Source organism: Triticum urartu, chromosome 2 (assembly GCF_003073215.2).
Source record: "Triticum urartu cultivar G1812 chromosome 2, Tu2.1, whole genome shotgun sequence".
Taxonomy (NCBI): Eukaryota; Viridiplantae; Streptophyta; class Magnoliopsida; order Poales; family Poaceae; genus Triticum; species Triticum urartu.
In genome coordinates, this window is record NC_053023.1 from 492,178,667 (window position 1) to 492,197,276 (window position 18,610).

At 46.7% G+C, this 18,610-nt stretch overlaps 1 protein-coding gene across 4 annotated transcripts; it reads left to right on the plus strand.

Moving 5' to 3' along the window:
- The first annotated feature begins 5,914 nt into the window (after positions 1–5,914).
- LOC125538136 (U11/U12 small nuclear ribonucleoprotein 48 kDa protein) lies at positions 5,915–18,610 on the plus strand. 4 transcript variants are annotated; one of them, XR_007296259.1, is made up of 6 exons: positions 5,915–7,039; positions 7,299–7,413; positions 8,213–8,320; positions 15,474–16,147; positions 16,232–16,936; positions 17,032–18,610. XR_007296259.1 is itself a non-coding variant. In XM_048701435.1 (5 exons), exons 1-4 carry the CDS (start codon positions 6,015–6,017, stop codon positions 16,101–16,103), a joined length of 1,878 nt encoding a protein of 625 aa, XP_048557392.1. In that variant the 5' UTR covers positions 5,915–6,014; the 3' UTR covers positions 16,104–16,147; positions 16,232–18,610. The 4 variants fall into 4 exon arrangements, 3 of the variants coding, with proteins under 3 accessions (XP_048557392.1, XP_048557394.1, XP_048557393.1); XM_048701435.1 differs by having other exon boundaries at positions 16,232–18,610; XM_048701437.1 differs by lacking the exon at positions 16,232–16,936.

An 18,610-nucleotide genomic window follows, 5' to 3' on the forward strand; every position in this document is an offset into this window, starting at 1 on the left:
AAATGTTTATTATTCATGCTAGAATTGTATTAACCGGAAACATAATACATGTGTGAATACATAGACAAACAGAGTGTCACTAGTATGCCTCTACTAGACTAGCTCGTTAATCAAAGATGGTTATGTTTCCTAACCATGAACAAAGAGTTGTTATTTGATTAACGGGATCACATCATTAGGTGAATGATCTGATTGACATGACCCATTCCATTAGCTTAGCACCCGATCGTTTAGTATGTTGCTATTGCTTTCTTCATGACTTATACATGTTCCTATGACTATGAGATTATGCAACTCCCGTTTGCCGGAGGAACACTTTGTGTGCTACCAAACGTCACAACGTAAATGGGTGATTATAAAGGTGCTCTACAGGTGTCTCCAAAGGTACATGTTGGGTTGGCGTATTTCGAGATTAGGATTTGTCACTCCGATTGTCGGAGAGGTATCTCTGGGCCCTCTCGGTAATGCACATCACATAAGCCTTGCAAGCATTGCAACTAATGAGTTAGTTGTGAGATGATGTATTACGGAACGAGTAAAGAGACTTGCCGGTAACGAGATTGAACTAGGTATTGAGATACCGACGATCGAATCTCGGGCAAGTAACATACCGATGACAAAGGGAACAACGTATGTTGTTATGCGGTCTGACCGATAAAAGATCTTCGTAGAATATGTAGGAGCCAATATGAGCATCCAGGTTCCGCTATTGGTTATTGACCGGAGACGTGTCTCGGTCATGTCTACATTGTTCTCGAACCCGTAGGGTCCGCACGCTTAAGGTTTCGGTGACAGTTATATTATGAGTTTATGCATTTTTGATGTACCGAAGTTTGTTCGGAGTCCCGGATGTGATCACGGACATGATGAGGAGTCTCGAAATGGTCGAGACATAAAGATTGATATATTGGAAGCCTATATTTGGATATCGGAAGTGTTCCGGGTGAAATCGGGATTTTATCGGAGTACCGGGAGGTTACCGGAACCCCCCCCGGGAGGTATATGGGCCTTAGTGGGCTTTAGTGGAAGAGAGGAGAGGTGGCCAGGGCTGGGCCGCGCGCCCCTCCCCCCCTAGTCCGAATAGGACAAGGAGAGGGGGCCGACGCCCCCCTTCCTTCTCTCTCTCCTCTTTCCCCCCTCCCGAATCCTATTCCAACTAGGAAGGGGGGGGAATCCTACTCCCAGAGGGAGTAGGACTCCTCCTGGCGCGCCCTCTCCTGGCCGGCCGCACCCCCCTCTTTGAACCTTTATATACGGAGGCAGGGAGCACCCCTAGAGACACAAGTTGATCCACGTGATCATATTCTTAGCCGTGTGCGGTGCCCCCTTCCACCATAGTCCTCGATAATATTGTAGTGGTGCTTAGGCGAAGCCCTGCAACAGTAGTACATCAAGATCGTCACCATGCCGTCGTGCTGAGGAACTCTTCCCCGACACTTTGCTGGATCGGAGTCCGGGGATCGTCATCGAGCTGAACGTGTGCTAGAACTCGGAGGTGCCGTAGTTTCGGTGCTTGATCGGTCGGGCCGTGAAGACGTACGACTACATCAACCACGTTGTGCTAACGCTTCCGTTGTCGATCTACAAGGGTACGTAGATCACACTCTCCCCTCTCGTTGCTATGCATCACCATGATCTTGCGTGTCCGTAGGAATTTTTTTGAAATTACTACGTTCCCCAACACTCTTAGTAGCAAATAATTTCATAAGTTCATCCATCTTTCCACTCAACACATTGATTTCTTCTATCGCATGCACTTTTTTATTAGAAGATCTTTCAGTATGCCATTGAGAATAATTAACCATAATATTATCTAGGAGTTTAGTAGCATCTCCTAAAGTGATTTCCATGAAAGTGCCTCCCGCGGCCGAATCTAAAAGATTTCTAGAAGCAAAATTCAATCCGGCATAAAAATTTCATATAATCATCCACAAATTCAAACCATGAGTAGGGAAATTACATATCATTAATTTCATTCTCTCCCAAGCTTGTGCAATATGTTCATGATCAAGTTGCTTAAAATTCATAATATCGTTTCTAAGAGAGATGATCTTAGCGGGAGGGAAATACTTAGAGATAAAAGCATCTTTGCACTTGTTCCAAGAATCAATACTATTCTTAGGCAAAGACGAAAACCAAGCTTTAGCACGATCTCTAAGAGAAAAAGGAAATAGCTTCAATTTAACGACATCATTATCGACATCTTTTTTCTTTTGCATATCACATAAATCAACGAAGCTATTCAGATGAGTAGCGGCATCTTCACTAGGAAGGCCGACGAATTGATCTTTCATAACAACATTCAACAAAGCAGTATTGGCAAGAGGAGCAATCGGAGTGCTAAGGAAATCATTATTATTGGTATTGGTGAAGTCACACAATTTGGTAGTATCTTGAGCCATCGCGACAAACAAGCAATCTAACACACGAGCAAACAAAAAGGCAAGTGGGCAAAAGAGGCAAATACAGAGGGAGGATAGAGAGAGAGAGGGGGGGCGAATAAAACGGCAAGGGTTAAGTGGGGGAGAGGAAAACGAGAGGCAAATGGCAAATAATATAATGCGAGAGATAGGGATTGTGATGGGTACTTGGTATGTTGACTTTTTGCGTAGACTCCCCGGCAACGGCGCCAGAAATCCTTCTTGCTACGTCTTGAGCTTGCGTTGGTTTTCCCCGAAGAGGAAGGGATGATGCAGCAGAGTAGCATAAGTATTTCCCTTAGTTTTTGAGAACCAAGGTATCAATCCAGTAGGAGGCCATGCTCAAGTCCCTCGTACCTGCACAAAGCGATAGCTACTCGCAACCAACGTGATTAGGGGTTGTCAATCCCTTCACGGTCACTTACGAGAGTGAGATCTGATAGATATAATATTTTTGGTATTTTTGGTATAGAGATGCAAAGTGAAAAGTAAAAGCAAAGTAAAAAAGCAAAGCAAGATTAAAGTGATGGAGATTGATATGATGAGAATAGACCCGGGGGCCATAGGTTTCACTAGTGGCTTCTCTCAAGAGCATAAGTATTCTACGGTGGGTGAACAAATTACTGTTGAGCAATTGACAGAATTGAGCATAGTTATGAGAATATCTAGGCATGATCATGTATATAGGCATCACATCCGTGACAAGTAGACCGAAACGATTCTGCATCTACTACTATTACTCCACTCATCGACCACTATCCAGCATGCATCTAGAGTATTAAGTTAAAAACAGAGTAACGCCTTAAGCAAGATGACATGATGTAGAGAGATAAATTCATGCAATATGAAATAAACCCCATCTTGTTATCCTCGATGGCAACGATGCAATATGTGCCTTGCTGCCCCTTCTGTCACTGGGAAAGGACACCGCAAGATCGAACCCAAAGCTAAGCACTTCTTCCATGGCAAGAACTATCAATCTAGTTGGCCAAACCAAACGGATAATTCGAAGAGACTTGCAAAGATAACCAATCATACATAAAAGAATTTAGAGAAGATTCAAATATTATTCATAGATAGACTTGATCATAAACCCACAATTCATCGGTCTCAACAAACACACCGCAAAAAGAAGATTACATCGAATAGATCTCCACAAGAGAGGGGGAGAACTTTGTATTGAGATCCAAAAAGAGAGAAGAAGCCATCTAGCTACTAACTATGGACCCGAAGGTCTGAGGTAAACTACTCACACTTCATCGGAGAGGCTATGATGATGTAGAAGCCCTCCGTGATGACGGCCCTCTCCGGCGGAGCTCCGGAACAGGCCCCAAGATGGGATCTCGTGGATACAGAAAGTTGCGGCGGTGGAATTAGGTTTTTGGCTCATGTTCTGATCGTTTGGGGGTACGCAGGTATATATAGGAGGAAGGAGTACGTCGGTGGAGCTTCGAGGGGCCCACGAGGCAGGGGGGCGCGCCCCAGGGGGGGGCCACCCTCGTGACCGCCTCTCTGATGCCTTGGCGTAGGGTCCAAGTCTCCTGGATCACGTTCGGTGAGAAAATCACGTTCCCGAAGGTTTCATTCCGTTTGGACTCCGTTTGATATTCCGTTTCTTCGAAACACTGAAATAGGCAAAAAACAGCAATTCTGGGCTGGGCCTCCGGTTAATACGTTAGTCCCAAAAATAATATAAAAGTGGAAAATAAAGCCCAATATAGTCCAAAACAGTAGATAATATAGCATGGAGCAATCAAAAATTATAGATACGTTGGAGACGTATCAGAGCCAGGCTGTCATACCTGGCAGATCGACCTCAACTCCTCCGACAGCGACGATGAACCGCCGCCCCGCACGGCGATGGACAAGAAGATGAATCGCCAGCCACTCAGCCCGCCGCTCCGCACGTCGGTGATGGCCTCCACGGTTAGCCGGTGTCTGTTTTGTAATCCCAATCCCCAATCCCCCTTCTACTCCATCCGCATCTACCTCTATTCCGATCTTGCATGAACTAGCATGAACTGCCATGCTTATCTACCTCTATTTCCCATTCCCCTCTCTGCCGTGGATCGAATCTATCGCCGGATCAAATGCGAAAAAGTAGTGCATGACGAACAGAGAAGTGCTTACTGCCATTGCCGCGGGCCAGGTGATGATCCGCTCGACGGTGATGGAGTCCGGTGGTCTTCTTGCTCTTCTTCGATCCGCCGCCGCCGGTAAGAGTTGGGAGAGTGGGGGAGAGTGGGAGAGGGAGCGGTGAGGCTAATAACTCCCGGCGCTTCACGAAGCAACGTGGCTTCTCGAGCGTGGCCGCCCACGTGCACCGCTCGGGTCTGATCTTGGAGAAACTGCCGATTCGAGGGTTCTCATGGAACCAGGCCCAGGAGTGCTTTAAGATTCGTGTCATGGAGGCCGAACAGTAAAAGCAGGCGGCCCGAGTAAAAGCAGGCGGCCCGTTTACATCCCGCGCGAGACTAGCCGGCCCTCATGAGTGCTCCTCGCCAACGCCTTATGCGCCGCAAGACGAAACCAGCGCCCACGCGCCTGGCTAAGTGGGTCGGCCCATGAACGAGCCGACGAGCTCGTACGACGCCTGCTTCCCCAGCTATCCCGCTCGATCGTTTCGTTTACTCGAAAGAAAAAAAAAATGAAAAAGCGCTAGATCGTTTCATGGTAGACCGGTGAGCCATTGACCATCGACTTTCAAGATTCTTTTTTCGATTTTTTTTTTAAAAAGTTCATCAAACTTTAAAAAAGTTCACGAATTACAAAAAAGTTCACCAATTTTGATAAAAGGTTCATGAATTTAGGAAAAAAAGTTCAACAAAATTTGGAAAAAGTTCACGAAATTTAGAAAAAGTTCATCGAATTTTGAAAAAGTTCACCTAATTTTGAAAAAAGTTCATCAGTTTTAAAAAAAGTTCATCAATTTTGAAAAAGTTTATCGATTTTTGAAAAAGTTCATCTAATTTGAAAAAAGTTCATCGATTTTGAAAAATAGTTCATCCAATTCGGAAAAAAGTTCATCAAATTTGAAAAAGATTCATCAAATTTGAAAAAAGTTCAACGCATTTGAAAAAAGTTGATCGATGTTAAGAAAATGTTCACGAATTTCAAAAAAAGTTCATCAAACCCAGGGAGAAGAAAAACAAAAAAGAAAAAAGAAAGAGAAAACCAGAAAAAGGAAAACAGAAGAAAAAAAGAACAAAGTAAAAGGCGTAGAAACATGAAAGTAGCACGTCCAGTTGGGGGTGGCTGGGTGGTTATGCAGCTTATTGTTAAGCAGGTGGTCTCGGTTTCGAATCAAAGCAGTACCAGATTTTTTTCGCGATTTGAAAAACAGAGGAAAAAATCTAGATGGGCCGGCCCAGCGGAGAGGTGGGGGTATGCGCCCGATTGCGAGCTGTACTGTAGCGGGCGCATAAGGCGCCAAATAGGATTTAGCGGCCCTCATGTCCTGTGTGCTGGAGAAAACAAACGCGCACATCTGCACTTGATTTAGGAAGCTGTAAAACCGCCGGAATTTTACAGGCCGGCGAGAATATAGTGGATCTCTTCCTCCGCCGACCGAACCAGGTTCCTCATTCGCCTCCCATGGAGACGCCGCCTCCACCACCCGCGGTGCCGTCCGTTCTCGCCCACCTGCGGTCCCTCCTCTCCGCCGCCTCTTCCGCTCTATCCTCCCTCCCTTCCCCACTCCTCCCCTGCTCCACCACCACCAGGGCGACCATCGCCACCTCCTCCACACTCCCCGCACCTGCGCCCACCACCCCGCTCCCATCTTTCCCCTCTTCACCGACCTCCGAAATCCCCCTCCCCCTCCCGGCTGCGCCCGCCCCCTACCACGACTGCCCAGCCGTCGTCCGCACCACCAACCAACCGCCCGCCTCGTCCTCCCTCCCCGCCTTCCTCGCCGCCGAGTGTGCAGACTTCGCCTCCTCCACTGCCGCCCCAACCCTCTCCTCTCCTCCCCGCATCCTCCCGTCTGAGCTCTGCCTCCTGCGTCGGGAGGTGGACTCCTGGGGCAGCCACCATCCCCCCGGGGCGTACTCCTACGCTGTGGCCCGCGTGGTGGAGGCACTGCGGCTAGGTGCCCTGCAGTGGGAAGTCGAGCTGCGGCGCTGGTTGCTCGCGAGCTCACCGAGATATGGTATCGTGATTGACGCGGCCAGTCGAGACCATGTGTTTGTGCTGGTCAGGCTGTGTCTGAAGGCGGCGGCGGCGGAGGCAGGGTGCTCGCTGGAACGCCTGCCCAAGGGGGAGAGCGAGGAGTTTCGTCTTGATCCGAGGGCTGTGCGGTTCGAGTGCCCCAGGCTGGTTGATGGTGTCTCATGGTTGGCGAGGCAGCTCGAGGTTTTGTATGGGAAGGGCAATGGCTGGTTCTTCGCGATTACGGCGGTGAAGGAGGCAATTCTTAGGTTGGGGTCTTGTTTGGCTGTCGGTGTTGGAGATGGTGTTGCTGGAGGCGCTAGTGAAAAAGGATGTGAGTTGAGAGATACTGGGACATGCCCTATTTTTGTCTCCCAGGTTGTTGCTGCCATTGCAGCCTTACATGAGAGGTTGTCCCTGGATAAGAAGATTAGGGCTCTGCAAGCACCACGCCCATCCAAATATCAGCTGTATGCTTTCTTGCTTACTGTTACTTACTTAATCCAACATCGCAGATCAAGCGAATATTTCTCCAGTTCAGTCAAAAACAAACTCTGACACTGCTCATGCAGATCTTGCTCAAGGAGTGTGTTGCACATAGATTGTAATTTGTGATGATGATGAGTAATCATCATTGGAATGCATTCCCTCAGATTGTGATTAGTTAATTAGTTTAGTTTGGTTTGGTAAGAAATTTCAACCATGACCAATACATTTGATTCTCGACAGGTTACTTGAATATTCACAAATACTGAAGCAAGGCTGTGATGAGCGTTCAAAGCGACCAAACTACAGAGCTGTTCTGGATTATGATGGAATTCTACCACGTCAAATGGATAACCAGGTAAAGTCATGCACTTCGTCAGAAGTACTTCTCTAGAATCCAGATACCATGCTGATATTTCTACATGTTCCAGTGTTCTCTTGATTTACACTAACCTACTATTGACAAAATTTTTGTGAACATAATGTATGCGGAATTTTCAATTTATGCTGGTTCATGCCGTAGCAGTGCTAGGATTTTTCTTTTTCTTTTCTGAACCTTGATCTCTATGTATTCCCATGGATCGGAGGGAGTACTATTTTTCCATGCTTATTCTCTTTGCTTACTAATATTTATTAAATCAAGGTTTTGCCGAGTCATCGAAAAACATAATATGATTGGAACAAAGGAAAATGGTATGAATTTTGGAGATTTAATTCCTATAGGAAAACTTCCTATGGTGCTGTTTGGAATAAAGGAATGGCTCACAAAGATTCCTATGAAATCCCTATGAAATTGGGCAATTTATATTAAGTTTGGAGAAAAACAAACATGAGGTCTTGCCTCATGTTTTCTTCTCCTCGTGTCCAGATTTTCTGCATTTTTCCTTTGTGGTATCCAAATGACAGTTTTAAAGTATTCCTATGCTTTGGGTTAGTGTAGGAATTGATGTTACATGGCATCTCAATTGCTGCAGTCATCCTACGTTTTTGAATTCCTGCGTTCTCAATGGGCCTTAAATTTTATTTACACAGGGATATAAAGATATTTTACATAAAAATTATGAATGAGTGGTGATAAATGATCAAATTTCATAAATTATCACTATTATCGAATTTACTAGAGTTTAATTATTTACTTCTCTTCGTCACTTGAAAAGGAATCTGGTTGGTCCAAGACAAGGGAGGAGCTGCTAGCTGAAGAACGGGATTACAAGAGAAGAAGAATGTCTTACCGTGGGAAGAAAATGAAGCGAAATCCAACAGAGGTACATTTTAAATTTCAAATTTGCAAGTAATTTCATTTCTCTTAAGTCATCCTAAAAGTTTTCATGGCATAAGTTCTTGAGGGGATAGTTGATAGTGGTGGCTGGTGGGAGGTCGGGGACGGGAAGGTTGCATTTGGGTGGTGTGTGTACGACCCTGCTATGGATCGAACATGAGGGAATGGATTGGTAGGTGAGAAGAGGGTGATCAAGAGGTAGGAGAAGGAGTAGGTGAGTGCAGAGAGAGAGAGAGAGGTGAGAGTGTTTCAGACTTTTCTTCATACGTGAACACTTGTACAGCAACCCTGTCACAGTAAATAGACCATCCAGTTGGCTTGGGGCCCCGCTGTCAAGCACACGCTAGCGACCACTAGTTCTCCTCTTCTGCTGGCGGGTCCCACTCTTCTTTTTCACCACGCCTAGCCTCATCCTGGTTCTGCTGCAGCTGAACCCCTCTGTCCGCCTCCACTTCAGGCGTATCTTGGTTGGCTGAAGGGGAGTGCATGACATTTGCCCTTCCTTGGGATGGATCTCCGCTGTCGAGGTCATTCCCGGGGAACGTTGCTGGAGCACGTGATAGTCTTCCCAGGTCGAGCTCGCTACGACAGAGTGGCCCAATGAACGAGCACCCGTGGAATAGCCGCGTTACCTTTCTTGACGAGACGACGCTCGAGAATTGCTTGTGGCTGCAGGTCACCGGTTGTGAGGTCGGGAGGTGCAGGTAGTTTGCTGAATACCGAAGTGTGATCCACCTTAAAGGGTTGGAGCTGCGAAACATGGAAAACCAGATGGATCTTGCTGTCCGGTTGTAAGTCGAGCTTGTAGGCGAGAGAACCGACGTGATGGAGGATCTTGTATGGATCGAAAAACTTATAGGCGAGATTCAGGAATGGCCTGCTGATGACAGACAATAGAACGTAGGGCTGCAGCTTCAATAGAACTTGGTCCCCGACGGCGAACTCGCTCTCCGTGCGGTTGCGGTTCGCCTGATGCTTCATGCAGTGTTGAGCGTGGAGATGGGTCTTGAGCATGTCGGTGAATTGTCGGTGCTTCCTCGTGAGACCTTGTAAGCTCATCGTCTTGTCAGAGTGAATGGCGTACAACCGGTCGTACTATGGTGGCCGGAGTTGTACCAAAACTCAAGCGGCGAGGGTGTCGTTGACGGCGCAACTCAGGTAGTATTCGACACAGTGGTTGACGTGCTCGCTCTGGTTGCCCTGTGGATGATAAGCCGTGGTGTAGAGCAGCTTTGTGCCCACAGGCGCGAACAACTCTTGCCAGAAGGAACTGGTGAAGATCTTGTTCGAGACAATGGAGTCTGGGACGCCGTGGAGCTTGATGAAGTTGTCCAAGGAGGCGTACGTGACTTGTGGAGCAGTGAAGGGATGATGCAGCAGGATGAAGTGGGCGTGTACTTGGACAACGGGTGGACGACCACCAGGATGATGCCGGTGCCGCCGAGCGCGACAATCCTTCAATGAAGTCCAAGGTAACTTCGCCCCATATGCGTGCCGGAATCGGCGGCAGTTGTAGTGTGCCCGTCGGGTGAGCATGCTCGTGCTTCGTCTGTTGGCAAACGACGCATTGTTCGACAAATTCCTCGACATGGACCTTCATGCCAGCCAGGAGAACAGATTCTTGAGGTGCAGGTGAGTGGCGCGAATGCCAGAATGGCCACCAATGGTGGAGGCGTGCAGCTTGGTGATGAGCTTTGTCTGCAGCGCAACATTGTCACCAATTGACAGCCTGTTGCGGTACTTATCACGCCGCGATCCACTTCATGGCCCTAGTCATCTTGGTTGCGAACTGCCAGCGCTCAGAGGCTTTCATGTCACTTGCATAAGAGTTGTGTACCTCCTGGATCCACGAGGGTTGGCAAGATGAGGTTGTTGTTATGATGAGTAGATGGCCCACATGCAATAGAGAATCTACCGCCGTGTTCTCCGCTTCTCCGCCCCGTGCCGGTACTTGAAGCTGAACTGCAGGCCGCCTAGTTTGGCTATGGCTTTGCGCTCAAGATCGAACCCCAGCTATTGTTCGCCGAGTGTGCATAGACTTGTTGTTGGTCAACATGGTGAATTGGACGCGTTGAAGGTACGGCGACAATGATCCACTGCCATCATCACCGCCAAAAATTCTTTCTCGTTGACTGAGAGCTTGCGGCTGTTCACATCGAGCGCGTGGCTGATGGCCTTGTTGCATCAAGACAACATTGATTCGAGTGTCCCAGGCGTTTGTCTCCACGGTGAATGGCAGCGAAAAATCTGGCAGGTCCAACACCGGGGTAGTAGTCATTGCCTGCTTCAGTTGCTGGAAAGTTGTCGTTGTGGCTTTTGACCACTGAAATCATTTTTGCCGAGGAGCAATTCCAGGGACTTGGTGATCACACTGTAATTGTGCACGAATTTGCGATCATAATCGGTAAAGTCAAGAAAGGCCCGCGGCTCCGTCGGAAAGGATGGTTGGGGCTAGCGATGGATGGCTGATTTCTCCAGTTCAGTGGCGACACCAGCAGTCGAGATGACGTGGCCGAGGTAGTGGATGGAGAGCCAAGTGAACGAGCATTTGGAGCACTTGGCGTAGAGCTGATGTTGGGGCAGTGTCGATCAACCAAGTGCTAGTTGAAAGAGGCGTTGTACGTCAGGATATCATCCAGGAAGACGATGGCAAATTTGTGCGTCACGAGAGCGAAGACAGAGTTCATGAGGCACTGGAAGGTTGCTGGCGCATTCGTGAGGTCGAACGACATCACCCGAAATTGGAAGTGACCATGGTCAGTCTTGAATGCCGGCTCGGCCTCGTCGCTTGGGCACGTGCGTATCTGATGATACTCGGCACGAAGGTCGACCTTGGAGAAATAGCGCTCACTGGCCAATTCGTTAAGGAGCTCGTTGACGATCGGCATCAAAAACTTGTTCTTCACGGTAATGTGTTGAGGCGGCGGTAGTCGACGCAGAACCGCCAGGTATCGTCCTTCTTGACGAGGAGCACCGGAGCAGCGAAGGGCCAACGCTTGATCTCGTCCTTCGTGAGTGGTGAATAGCGGTATGGGAGTGTTGGGTGGCGAAGCCCCGACTCAAGCAGGATTGCGTGATCGAACACGCGATGTGGCGGCAGCGTCTTGGGCTATTGGAAGACATCACCGTAGTCGTCCACAAGAGCTTGCAAAGGTGGTGGTAGTGGTGCGTCTTGGTCGGCAAGGTGAGTCGAGTCGACGATCGCAAGCGCCCACACCTCGTTTCCTTGCAGCCTTGCAGCCATTTGCAGAGCTGCTCGACGTGAATCTCTGTGAGGGCGGGCGCTAGGAGTTGGCACACCTTGTAGTTTGATGTTGTCATGGCGGAACTCCATGGTCTTGAGGCTTCGATGACGGTTCATCGGGCTGAATTGGGCTAGCTATTACACGTCGAGAACTGCATAGTAGACGCCCAGCTCAGGAAGACGCATGTCGGTGGTGAACGTGTGGACTGCAGTGTGTCGCCGTTCGTGTCAAAGGTCACCAGGATGGCGTCTTGCACGGTACACCCCCCGCGCTCGGCGAAGGTGACGTTGACGAACGTGTGGGTGTTGTTGCCGAAGTGGATGAGAGAAGTAGCATGACCTGGTTACCCACCAGAGCCCATACTGCATCGTGCCTGTGAGTGCCCACGACAACGTGTACAAAGACTCGAGGGCATGGATTGCGTCGTCGAACAGGAGCTTCCCATGGTCGCCAACCTCGATGGTTAGGAGCTGGCCGACGTGGTTGTACTTACTGTACTTGTCGCCGCACTTGAAACACATGTCGTTGGTGCGCCGAAACTCCCAAAGTTGCCGCTCGCGGCCAAAGTCACCAGGCCTTGTTTGGCGCCATAAATGCGTGGCTGCACCGGCCCAACTGCGACCGCTGGCATCGATGGTGGAGGCGGAGCACGCGCGAACACTAGAGGGCGACCCCGTGGATGATTGTGTTCCGCTTCCTCCTCTTGGATGCGTGATGCGTGATGCGTGGCACAGACGCCGCTCTCGACTCACTTGTTGGTGCATGCTGATGAACACCCATTTGCGCCTCGCCACACAAACCATTGACGAACTGAGAGACAAGAATTTTTGATTCAAGGTTGGATCCAGCATGATGAACTCCACGACGGCACATAAACGATTCAAAGGCCGTGCGGTAGTTAGTGATGGTGCCCGTCTGCTTGAGGTGGTGCAGACGGTGGAGGAGGCCGTCGAACTCGTCCTGGCCGAACTCCGCGTGCATCGCCGCGATGAACGTGGCAAGTCACCAAGTTGGTGGGGACGCTTGTTCGCTTGGCACCACAGCATAGCATGGCCTTCCATGCACAAAACGTTGGTGGCCACCCACTGCTTCAGTGGCGTTTGGTAGAGGTCGAAGTAGGTGCGACAGAGGTTGAACAAGTGGCGCGTCGCCCACAAAGCATGGGAAATCGTGCTTCGGTGGCTTGTGGAGGAAGTGGTCGCGCGACAACTATGGAAGGGGAGTGGTGGCGGTCGTTGTGTCCCCGGGGCTGCTCCTGGTGCTCGATGCGACGCTCGGGCACGGTGGGCGGACGTTGGGGTAGGTTGAGGAGAGGCGGCCCATGGTAGGTGAGGACAGCGGTCCCGATCGCTGTCGACGCTGCAGTGCAAGTCGCCACCTCCTAGGTCGCCTGCCGGTGCTTGACTGTGTCGAGGCCCTTGCCGAAACCCGCCAATTGAGTGCCTAGTTGCTGGACTTAGGTGGAGAGGGACGAAATTTTTTGGAGCAGCTCTAGAGTTTTTTGGGCCCCTTCCATGGCCTGCAACATGAATTTCGTCTTCGCTTGTGCTAAGAGGTCCTGGGTTCGAACCAGCCTCTCTGCATTGCACTTTGCAGGGGTAAGACTAGGTTCCTATAATCCCTCCCCAGACCCCACCTTGTGTGGGAGCTTCTATGCACTGGGTCTGTCCTTTTAGAGGGCATGGCTTGCGGCGTCGTTGCAGGCGCCTCGAATCGAGCCTACCCTGCTTGGGATTTTGCGTCTAGTCGCCGGAGCAACCAGGCACCCTTCACGGTGGATTTTACGGCCGATCAGAGGGATGTTGCGCAGTGGTGGAACAGGAGGGGATCGAGAGGTATGAGAAGGAGTTGGTGAGAGCGTTTCAGACTTTTCTTCATACGTGAACAATGTACAGCAACCCTGTTACATTAAATAGACCAGCCAGTTGGCTTGGGGCCCCATTGTCATACGCACACGCTAGCGACTAGTTCTCCTCTTCTGATGGTGGGTCCTGGTCTTCTTCACGCGTAGCCTCGTCCTGGTTCTGCTGCAGCTGAACCCCTCTGTCCGCCTCCACTTGAGGCGTATCTTGGTTGGCTGAAGGGGAGTGTGTGACACCGTGATGTCAAGGGGAGATAAGGCTGTGGAGGAGGACCCTCCCTTTTCTGTTTATATGTTTACTGCTTGTTTTTCTCAATACTAGTCTGGGATATAATATAGCCTGCGGTTTACATCACCTAGAAACTAAAGACTCTTTAAACTGACTCGGACCTGAACACAGTAGGGAAACCTTCTACGGAACAAAAAAAAAACCATTGTACTCAAATCAGACTTCCTAAGACTTAAACTTGCAGGGCATAGTGCTGAGCCCACATGGAAAATATTAAATCTTTGAGTAGATTGTATGCATGTTAATTTTTTGAGGTGGAAAATTACTCATATATATGTTATTAATCAGAGAAATACTTCTCCCAAACCATCCCCAAAATGTAAATTCTATTTGACCTTTCTTCTGAATGAAAGACATACTCAGAGGTCAGAGCCATTGGAGGTCTTCGCTGTCATGGTTAGACTTGTCTCCTGTTCATCTGTTCTCATGTAACATGACAAAGTCTAAATAAAAGAAAGAACGATACACAATAGAAAAATAGAACTTTTACATAACTTTTCAAAAAATAAATTAACTAGCTTATATATACTTTGTTTGCTTAAAAAATAAATCAGAAAAAACCAATCCCACCTTGTATCACAGTAGACCACCTCTCCCCCTGTTGCTTTTCTTTTTATAACGTCAAGCAACAACAAAAATAATGTTTTTTTAGGGGTGCCAACACTTTATTGATTAACTCGGACATTAAGAGGGATACAAGCTGGGTCATGCGGGGAGAAAAGCCACAAGTGGCGACCCTGATCAAGCAACAAAGAGTGTTTGGCAAGGCTGTGTGCATCAACATTCGATGCTCTACGCAGACTAAGGCATAACCTAGTGGTGGGAAGGGGTTGATGCCTTCCCACCCACCCAGGTTCAAGGCATGGTACTTGCAATTTGGGTTTGTTGCACCAATTATACTGTAGGGGGTTCCCTTACAGTCTTTCTGTCAAAAAAAAAAACATTCGATGCTCTACTTTTCATAAATAAAACTACAGCTACTAAAATTCGATCTACGAAGCAATATTTCTCTAATCACTGTCAAATGAGCTCCTCCCTTTCCATCATGTATGTCATCAACTACTGGCTTGCAATCACACGCCACCATGAAGCTCTGAAGAGATAGATCTTCTGCTAGTGCAAGTGCCTTGCGACAGGCTATGGCCTCCCAAGACAGCCGGATCAGTAATTCCGGGAACCACCAATGCCGAAGAACTCAGATACAATCCGTTATGATCTCTACATACTGCTGCCGCTGCTCCTACCCCATTAGTGTCGGAAAGCCCACAGTCCACATTGATTTTCATCTGCCCCATCGGGGGTGGCCTCCAAGCTCCAGCTCGGCTGACCAGCCAAGCGTATAGGTGAATTGTTCATCGATGCGCGGGGCAACGCATTGATAATATCCAGCTCAGAAATAAAGTGTTTTACGAAGCTATGCATCGCGAAATTTTGTATCTATCGATGCACGGGACTAACATGGAGTAGATTTAACATTGAAATTTTGTTGTGTGCAACATTATTTACTGTTTGGATATGCCTGACAGGGAATGTCATCCCAGTATAATGTCCTATTTGTATCTGATTAGGTCTAAATTGTTTGTTTTAAGTTAGTTTCATTTTTTAAGCTTAATCAATCTTACATGTTGATGAAACCTTTGTGCATGCTGCATACCCTCTTGCTAAGTTAATTTCTGAAACTTGTCTGGACCAAGATATGGGTCTCATGTTTGACGCATTTCAATTTCTTTTCTATATCTTGAAGATATTAAGAGACATAATTGATGAGCACATGGCGGAAATAAAACAAGCAGGTCTGCGGGAACCTCCTGGTGACATTGCACAAAATATACTTGAGACCAATTCTAGTGGAGGCGCTTACCAAGGAAGCTCTTGTGATAAGGCTATTTTGGGTTCTCGATTACCTAGTCGTGAGAACTCACCGCATACTGCATCAAGGAGCCATGACACAAAGGATTCATATATGAACATAAGATATGAAAATAGTGCACATCATCACCAAAATGTATCTGAGCATGAGAAAGGAGGGATCAGAGAATCAGGAAATGCAATGAATCGAGGCTATTCTGACCGGCATGATTACACACATAAAAGAAACACCAATGATCATAGGAAATATGGTAATAAGTATAAAAAGAACATCCCAGATTACCATTCTGAATCAAGTGATCGTTCAGCATGGTCCACACGAACACCAAAATCCTCAGAAAGAGAATACGGCGGCATGCCAGGAGATAAAAGCAATGATAGAACCAGAACTACTCAGAACAGACATGGATCAATACCTGGGAACGAAGACCAGTTCAGTGATAGATATGATCCCAAAAGCAGATATTCTGATGAGGATCTTCGTGAAGCATACCATGATGCGTGATCTGAATTACTGAGGAATAGAGTACATTTTCCTGGTGATCTCAGGTATGCTTACTCATTTGCAATATTTTTTGTTCTTTTTATTGTTTGGCACTTAATTTTACACAGCTGTTTGACATGATCTTGCAGTATACTGTGTAATACAGGCATCTGGGTTAATACCGTCAGCTGTATCCTTTTTCTGTATCCTTATGCAGAAAATGCTTTACTATTTCTGCTGCGATTGTAGTGACAGTCCGTTACAGTTCCTGAATATGGGAAATTGTTAATTGTTAGTGCATTTTCTTGCTTATAAATTACATTTGTCTCACCAATCAAATTTCCATCTAATTTTAACTAATCAAAAATATCGGAACATCATGTAGGGTGCATATGTTTCCCGTTCACAACCGATCTTTTAAAAGGACTTCCTGTTAGTTTCGAAGCATGCATTCGTAATAACTTCGCTATGGAATTCTATCCTTTTAGTTAGGGTACCCTTTTAGTTTTGAACTGGCAGGAATTTCAGTTGACAACCTTTGCCTGGAAAGGGCATGGCTCGAATAAATTTTCTTCACCTATTTGCTTGCATTGCATCTCATGCAGATGCTACTCATGCATAATTATTGGTTCATGTTATTTTTTGTGGGCCTAGTTTTTCTACAATGAGTTCTGTAAGCGAAGGCCAATCTTAAGCGCCACACCCAGTAGTTGTCCTATTTTTTCTGGACCGGGTTTTGCTCTACTGTTAGGTAGTGTTAAAATGGATTTTCCATACATATCAAGTACTTACACATAAGAAAGTGATGTAGGTAGTACTGAAGTAGGGTTCTGCATCTGCCAAGATGTAGCCAGGTACAGCCTATGCATCATGATAGAGATGCATGAGATACATTTTAAAAATTATTTTCGGTAATGGATGATACTTAATATGTCATAAAAATAATTAGGCGCCCTCCGGTGTTCAAGCTTGATGAAGCAGCACTTGCACAATCATTCCCAGTGGTAGATGTGAAGAACACATGTTTTGGCTTTGCTGTTTGTACTTCTTTAGCTTTGCAACATGGAGGAGCACGCTTGAGTGTCTGAGTGGCCTCAATTAGGTTACATCCCGCACCTCATGTTGGGCCGGGCTGTACCTGGATGTGTCTACAATGTGTACACAAATTTCCCACGGGCAATGATATTTGTTTTAATTGTTTATTCACCCCATACTCACGTATATGAGTGTTTGTGCTGGGTATTATGTATTGGATATGGATACAGCCATCAAGGTCGTACTACCTTGAACTGACAAAATTTAACCAACCTGATGTTTATCTTTTTTACCAGCTTCCACCACCAGTCCTCTTCACTGAATAGTTCTAAAATGGTATCATTCAATCAAAGATGTAACGTTCCTTGGAAAAGATAGCAGGACTCTACCATTTCCATAAACAAACAAACTTAATATATGTATTACATTACTTTATTTGTATGTTTTTATAGCAACTGCTTGCTTACATAAAATGGAGAGTCTTCATCGGATATATTTAAATCTTTGTTCAGGATGCTGTTCATATGTTTATATATTAACTGAAAGTTGCATCTTTGTTGCCCGTTTGTTTGTGGTATTTCTGTAGTGAGACCCTGAAAAGCTGAGGAGAAGAATTTTATTGCACTTTGCATCAACATGTGAATAAAACCTGAAAGCCACATAGAAGTAAACCATTTTCTTGATTTACCTTGCATGTTACTCCCTCTGTCCCATAATATAAGATGTTATTACAACCGATAGTGGCTGCTAACCGATAGCGGCCACTATCGGTCGTAATAACATCTTATATTATGAGACGGAGGGAGTGATTTTGAGGATTAAATACATTACATACTTCGGATCAAGATGCAATTGCACACCTTCCGTATCCATTACTTCATGTGGAATCAGGAAAAGGCTGTTAATACTGACAGAACTGATGTACATTTAGAATTCTCAGAAGCCTGTGAGAATCGCTGGTGGCATTTATGCAAAACCTTCTTAAATGCACACCAGAAATTAGTTCTGTAGTTATATTCTCAGAAATCTGTTGGCGAATTGCTTTGATACGTAATTAGTTTTACTTTCTAAACAGAACTTTGATCTGTTGGCATTATGTTCTCGTACTGACATACTTTAGTTTTTCATCACTTCATTGTAGGTATCTGAGCTGGATGTTGAAGTTTGATGAACTACTTAGACAACAATAATTTTGATAGGTAGTTAGTTCATCTAGGTTCTGTTTAGCTCATCGCAATCACAGAGTTTTACCCCTTTGGCGTGCAACAGCCATCCTGCTGGTAAGGTGTTTCCTAGAGCACAAAACCTTCCTTCGCCAATCAAAGTTCAACACATGGGTTGTTCGAGAAATTTGTTTACGTCAGTATTTTGCTCACTGAGGAGAGCATGTATGGGTAAATTTTGCATTTTGTTAGTTTGTGATACACCAAAAAAAAGGTTCCAAATTGGCAGTGCACCCGTTTTCAGAAACATGGTATTCCTAGATTTCGTAA

Coding starts and splice junctions, on each gene's coding strand:
- LOC125538136 (XM_048701435.1), top strand. CDS start 6,015: ATGGAGACGCCGCCTCCACCACCCGCGGTGCCGTCCGTTCTCGCCCAC. Junction 7,414..8,212: donor CACGTCAAATGGATAACCAG/GTAAAGTCATGC, acceptor TCACTTGAAAAG/GAATCTGGTTGGTCCAAGAC. Junction 8,321..15,473: donor TGAAGCGAAATCCAACAGAG/GTACATTTTAAA, acceptor TATATCTTGAAG/ATATTAAGAGACATAATTGA.